We start from the raw sequence: 7,054 nt of genomic DNA on the forward strand, positions 1-7,054 counted from the left end.
AGCCTGGCCAGCAGCCAGAGTGCAGCTCTGGCCAGCCAGGCTCTGGTTTTGCGCGGCACACACTGCCACCACATACTCTGTCCCACTTTTTTTAGGCAGGTTTTTCTAACATGGGGTCAACCCCCCACACCCAGGCTGCTAATTTGCAGCACAGGGAATGCCTGCATGTGCAGCATGTGTGGTGTGTGGTGCCACAGACAGGTCTGCAGTGCCACATACTGCACGTCTGCACTCGTCTGGATGTGCCCCAGGAGTTGGTCCTTAGTTTTTCAGCTCTGAAGCCATTTCAGTCATTGTAACAGTCTTCTTCTTAATTTTGCTGAGATCCTTAAACAGTTTTATAATTTAAAAAGCAACTGTCCCCATTAGTACACTCTACTACAGAAAAAAAAATACATTATAAATTAAGGGGTCACTCCCACTGAAGGAGAGAATATATACCTAGGGCCAGATTATATGCCACTTACTGGGCATCTAGTGGACTTTGGCACCTAAGTGCATTCTATTCTACTGTTCAAGTCCATGAAAATTCATTAATGCATCTACATTCGTGTAACAGGGAGCCAAGGGAGACACTGCAGCAAGGCACAAGCAGGCCTGAGACCAAGAGGGCCAGAACCTGAGCCACAAGAAGGCAACACAAGCAGACAAAGGCCAATAAGAGGCTGAGATTGAAATTCCAAGCCAGAGTAAGTGGGCCCAGGCTACAAACCTACAGCCAAGTAACCTGTAAGCTAAGGCTAAGAGGGCTGAAGCCTATATAGGAAGGTAAACAAAGACAGTGACACCTGCGAGGCATGGCCATGGCTATGGAGGAGGCTGGAGGCCATGATTAAGAGACCTAGCGCTTAATTAGGGGCCAAGAGGGCCACAAATGATGACCACTAGCTTGAACTAGTGCCAGCCAGGTACCAGTAGACCCACCAGAGTACGTGGAGAACCATAATGTTTTGAGTTAGTGGGCAGACAGCCCAAAGACCCTAAGAGGTTCGTTATATTGGTTAGATACTGGTAAGAGCCACCTGTCCCTAACTGGGTGGGACACTCCTGGAATGGGATCATCAAATCCCAGGCTGCATGACTCCAGGGCAGCATTTGTCCTGGATTTGCAGCATTGTGCAAGGATCGGGGTTTCCCCTTGTAGGCTGGCACTGTTCCATTCAGGGAAAGACCCAGGCAGCATGGAGAGCAGCTCCCTACAGGTAAGTTTATGTGGGGAAGTGGGGGAGGGGCAGATCAAGGCCCCCACAGTGCAGGAGGGAATGAAGCAGGGACTAGGGGTGCTGCCCAGCCAGGGCAGTGCATGGGGTCCCAGGGCCAGGGAGGGGAGCAGGACAGAGCCACAGGCATGGGACCAGGGAGCATGGGGAGGGCAACTCTCTGCCGCTGTGTGCACAGGGAGAGGTGGATGGAGGGCATGTGCCCCCCAGATTTGTGCGCAGGGTGGGGCTGGATGCAGGCTGTGGGCTCAGGGCTCCCTGCCCTGCTGCCTTCCCCCTGGGAGCCTCGCACTGCTATGGTGAAGTGCTTCTGCCTACCTGACAGCAGCCAGAGTGGTGGTGGCATAGAGTTGTGCATCCCACTGCTGCCAGGTGGGTAGGGGGCACACAGCTGGCATGGGCTCCTGAGGGAAAGGCTGTGCCAGCTGTGGGCGGAAGTAAGCATGTGTCCCACCTTTCCAGTTTAAAAAGGTGCTCACCAGGGTGAGAGCACTCTGGGACTCAGGGGCAGCCTCCCAACTGATATCCAAAGAACATCAAAGCATGGCAGGAGAGATAAACAGGGGAGGTTATATAGAGGACCAGGAGTGTGAATAGGACTAGGGTGGGCCCCAGGGGGTGTCACAGCTGCCCCAGAGCTCATCCTGTAACACGTGGTCCTCTTAGCCATAAAACCGAGTCATAAACAGGGATCCTAGTATTCTCTGATTTTAAAAATCCTCAGTTTTCAGATTTAAAAAAATAACACAAAATCCACATTGTTCCTATGTCTATTTTAGTGGTGTTTTATTTTAATTGTGGAAAAATGTAGATTTTGGGTTACTTTTTTAAATCCAAAAATTGGGGATTTCTTTTTTTAAATCAGAGAAAACCAGGATTCCTCGTCATACAAAAGCAAGAAGGAGGAGGAGAAAGATGTACCCTGATTTAGCATTAACAGTTTTTCAATGACTTGAGCAGAGTTAACAGAATTGGGTGTAAATGCACAAGTCTGTTTACATGCAGTGGAATAGAATCTGGACCTTTAATCTCCAGAAATTAAAAGCAGTAAAATTCATAGGGCTTGATTCTGCTATATTTCTTCCTAGTTAATAGTAAATTATTTGAAGAATAATCCCACTAACTTCAGTAGAACTATTTATAGAGTACTGTATTTCACAAGATGAGCAAAGAAGGTAAGAGTGAGGCCCTTAGAATGTGATTGCTGGAAATACACCTTAAGATAGAAATTCAGACCTAGCTCTAAACTGTCCCACAATTGAGGGCAAAATGGTGTTTGGATATAATAACAGGATTGGGGTTCGAGGAGAAGTTGATTCAGGTCCATCTTTAATTACTGTCAGAAATATTCAATTTCTAATATTTGAAATCATTGTTTTTCTTTTGATAATACACTCTGATAGCAAATTTCATGGGCTGTAACTTTCCAAAGACTAGATTTAGTTTTAAAGGAAATGTCTAAAGCTATTATCATCAAAATAGACTTCTTTGATAAGTTAGAGCCCATGAGAAATGAGATTTGATAAATGAATTGTTTGTCAGTGTCCCAGCTGCATATTTACCAGCTGAAACGGGTTTTCTAGAGGAGGATTTTTCTTCTTTCAAGACAGCTGCATTAATTATGCATTAAGAAGCCTGATTTTTCAACTATTACACATCTTAAGTAGCATTTACTCATGGGAGTATCCCTGGTCACTAAAGCACCCAAGGTATATATATCACAGCCAGCAGGAAAACCTACAGGAATTTCTGAGCCGGTTTCCTTGTAATGATCTCTCCATTGTTACATAAGATCAATTGCTCCCACACAGAAACAACCATCAGGACAGCCTCCAGTTGTGGAAGACTGTGCCAAATGTGCACACTGGAGGAAGGCCAAGGATATGAAGGTTATCTGCAGTGGCCCCAAATTCCCCTGTCACGGACTCAAGATTTCTAGAGAATGGGCTCTGAACAAAGAATAATGCCGTCTGGAGCTAAATGATTTTTTCTGAGGATTTTCCATAAAATCTGGGATGTAATCAGAGAAGGAAGTAGATGTGTATCCTCCCTAGACAACCCAATCTTCCTTTCATTCCCCCAAGGTTTTCCCTAGCATGGAGCCCAGATTATGAAAAAGGGCCTCTGCAGAATCTGACAGAGCTGCTATAGGGGCTGAGCCCTCTTTCATACAAGAGGCACTGAAGATTTACATGTACAATTCTAGGGACGCAGTTTGAACCATTATATTTTAAATGTGCTTATAATATTACTACCCTCTATCTACTACCACAATTCAACTGGCATTGATGTTGCTTTTCTTATTACTTGCTGTTGGTTTGTGCATCAGCTAGGATGCTAGAAAAGGGGTGCTTAAGGTATAATCAAGATTTTTTGTAACACAAGATCTCCACATTAGAGATGTGTGAGCTGGGACAGGAGCATTAATAAAGAGCAGAAAGCCCTTTCAACCTCTACCTATTGAGAAGACATTACGAATGTAATTTGTTTATTACCAAGGATTTGTACAAGTGGTGCCAAATTAGATATTCCTCCCACATCCTGATCTGTCTTGGTTTTTCAAACTGATTTTTAGGGATCTTCCAGGAATAAGACTGGGTTAATGATATAGTAATACACTGTACTGCAGTTATTTCAGGGCCCAATCTTGTTCAAATTTAATTCCATTGTAATTTTGCCACACACGTTGATTAAAATGAAAACAAAATCCTAGGCCCTCTAGATCCAAATGCAATGGGCCTCTTGTGTGAGGTGCCAAGCACCCATCAGTTATTGAAATAAGTGATGACTAATGGCAGTCAGTACCTTTTAGGATTAGGCTCTGCTTCTTGTTTGCTTACAAAAAGTTAGCTTTCTTTTCAGGGATAAGCAGACAGAAAACTTTTAAAATTTATACAGAATAGTTTCTTCATTTTATGTAATAATGAGGCCCCCTCAGGCCTTTAATTAGAGGCAGTTTAATATAGAAAGACCACCAAAAAGATTTGCCAATTGTCTGCGCAACAACTATGCCCCAAAATGTTTTATTGGTCCTTTTTGAAGCAGTTAATCACAGCCTAAAAATTCTGCATCTGGCATATCTGGCAAAATAAGTCAAAACTAACAGCTGTTGCTACAATTGTATGTTTATGAAGTAGTTTTAAAGGCAGGATTCAGGTTTTGTTTTCCAGTATTTATGGGCCTCACACATTCAAATAAAACATGATAAAAACTCTGTATTTGCAATTATTTCCCCTCTTTAGAATAATTTAAATCTTATAAAACAAAGAAATGGTACTAGATTGAGTGACTTCTGCATGTCACTAACCTTAGGCCTGAATATCTGCGTTCCTTCATCAAAAATTTCAGTGACTGAGGAGCATGCTGGTTGCACAATGTATGAATCATCTGGCCCATAAGCTGGACACTTCATCTAGTCCAGTACTGGTTTTGACACACTGACAAATAACTCAGGTTAGTCAGACACATATTTGAAACAATTAAGTCAAGTATAACTGTGCTTGGTTTAGAGAGGTTGTCTTAAAATAAAACTTTCTCCTTTTTTTTTTTAATATCAAGTATGAGGTTCCTGTCTAAACAAGAACTCCGGATGTGGACAATTGGCTGAACTGGACCTTAAAGCAGGTATGTGGGGCCCCATTCACAGAGCTCACAAGAAGTTCCAACTATATTAAATAGTCTCATTTAATAAATGAAGACAGCTAGCATGAATAAGGGCAGCAGGTTGTACAGATCCCAATTTCCTGAAAGCAAAGTTATTCAAATAGTATTATCAAAGACCTGCTCAATGGATACTGTATTTGAATATGGCTCGCATAATCAGGTTCATGTTTCTTTAACAATAGTTTAGGTACAATGATACATGTTTAACCATAATATTAGAACAATGTTGTTTACCAGGTTCTCTTTATTTGGACTACATTTTGGAAAAACTGTGAGTTTTAAAAGAGTTAGCAAATAAATATTTAAAATAAAATACTTTTAAAACTGATACCATAAAAACAGGTAATAATTATCAATACCATAAAATAAGTCAGGCTTTACAGCTCTTTCTCTAAAAGTCTTTTAAGTCTATATTATGTTCTGCTTTTATGCCTTTTCTCTTCTTAATAAATAACATAAGAACTCTGGACAACTGGAGCTGGTGATTAAATGTTAATAATGAAATGGCTATGCTAGGAGTCATTTGCATGACAAAAGATGCTTATTTTAGTTTATTAAACTGCATGAAAGCAATGAGATAGCATGAACTCCTAGACAACTGAACACATTAGACAGGTTAAGATGCTCAATAATTTATAAACAAAATTTGAGGCAAACTGTTACAAAAACCCTTACCTTTCTAGTATGATTTTGCTTTACAACATTTTCACAAACCTCGTTTATATTTTCATTTAGTTAGTAATTCCTCAAGCCTCAAAATAGTTTTATTTATAAAACACAAATTCATTATACTGACAAGATGTATTTAAAATAAATGGGAGTGTGTGTGGGCATGGGTGGGTGTCATCAGGTGCACATGCAGACACATACCTAATCCATGCATATGTTTAACTTCCAAATCTCACTCAGGAAGATATGACAAGCACATGATTGAATATTACAGCAAAGAGAACCACATAAATATCTACAGGAACAGATTAATTAGAAACCTAAAAAGATCTAAGAAAACAAACACAAAACAAAAACTTTATACCTTCCCCAAAATAATGCCACAGATCATACTGAATCTGAAAAACTCAGAAATGCTCCACTTATTCATTCCACATACCAAACACCTAATACCCTTTGAACTGTTGTGAATTTAACAAAAGAAAACTTTTGTCTTTAAAAAGGTTTTCTGGGGCTGAAAGTTCTCTATCAATGAAACCCGCTTTTCTATTCAACATGAGCACAAAATAAAGTGCCATTCTTCTCCCATCAACAATCCAAACCCAAACCAGATAGCACCGTTGCCTCTAAGTGTGACAGTTGCTCTTTCTCCTTCTGAAAGTGCAGTAAATGGGAAGGAAGAAATATGTAACCACGGTCCAGTGGAGGTGCATTACCCTCGCAGCCTCTCTGCTTTTCTTGGCACAGCGACTGAGCCTAACCACCTAACCACGTACCTGAGGCTCCTGGGCTGTAAAAATACCAGCGTGACAAGTAAATACAGATTGGCCTTGACATGCAAATGCATAAAGGCTTTCTCACTTCACTTCACCTTCACCCCGGGCAGGTACAGAGTGAGCGCGGCGGGGCCCTGCATCTCCGCGGCCCCCCGGAGCTTTACCTGCGTTTTGGAGGGTCTCGATGTTCTGGGGCCGAGCGGCAAGTTCCGCGACCGTCTGCACGAACTGGGTCCGGGCCCTCTGGTACTGCTCAAACACTGCGGGGCAGAGAGGGGCAGAGTGAGCGGGGCAGCGCGCAGGGAGCCGCGGGCCGGCGAGGAGTACCCGTACCTTGCAAGACCTGCCTCTGGCTCATGGCTCCTGCCGAAGAGGCCGGAGCGGGGCGAGGGACGAGACAGCAAAGGCTCCTGGCGGTGTCTGCTGCGCCCTCCGGGATCGGGGTCCCTAGGGGTGCTCAGCCCCGCAGGCCAAGGCGCGCGGGAGCGGGAGCCGGTTGCTCCGCGCCGCTGTGTGTATCGCTCTCCTAGGTAACCGGGCGGAAGCGCCGCGCGGGGGCGGGAGAGGGCGGGGAGCCTCGGCCGCCTGATTGTGACATCAGGGCCGCCGCCTCCCGGCGGGGCTGCGTGTGCCCGGGCGGGCTGCGCGGCGAGGTGCGCGCCGGCGGAGCAGGCCCAGGGCCGCGCAGGGGAAGCGCGGTTGGCTCCGGGAAGTGTCGCCGCAGGC

The 7,054-nt window shown here is 44.0% G+C and overlaps 1 protein-coding gene across 2 annotated transcripts in view; it reads right to left on the bottom strand.

The window, feature by feature from the left end:
• SPAG6 (sperm associated antigen 6) overlaps positions 1-6,856 on the bottom strand; it is a 69,807-nt gene extending 62,951 nt beyond the window's left edge. The window contains exons 1-2 of one of the 2 annotated variants that reach the window (XM_019508305.1): positions 6,662-6,856; positions 6,493-6,588 (exon numbers count right to left, since the gene is read on the bottom strand). In XM_019508305.1, coding sequence (XP_019363850.1) covers positions 6,493-6,588; positions 6,662-6,686 — 121 coding nt within the window. In that variant the 5' untranslated portion in view covers positions 6,687-6,856. Of the gene's footprint in view, positions 1-6,492; positions 6,589-6,661 lie in introns of those variants that run through there. The other variant, XM_019508306.1, reaches the window with a different exon arrangement.
• Between the last annotated feature and the right edge of the window lie 198 nt (positions 6,857-7,054).

The sequence above is a fragment of the Gavialis gangeticus genome, unplaced genomic scaffold, assembly GCF_001723915.1.
Source record: "Gavialis gangeticus isolate Ggan-Ray unplaced genomic scaffold, GavGan_comp1, whole genome shotgun sequence".
NCBI lineage: Eukaryota > Metazoa > Chordata > Crocodylia > Gavialidae > Gavialis > Gavialis gangeticus.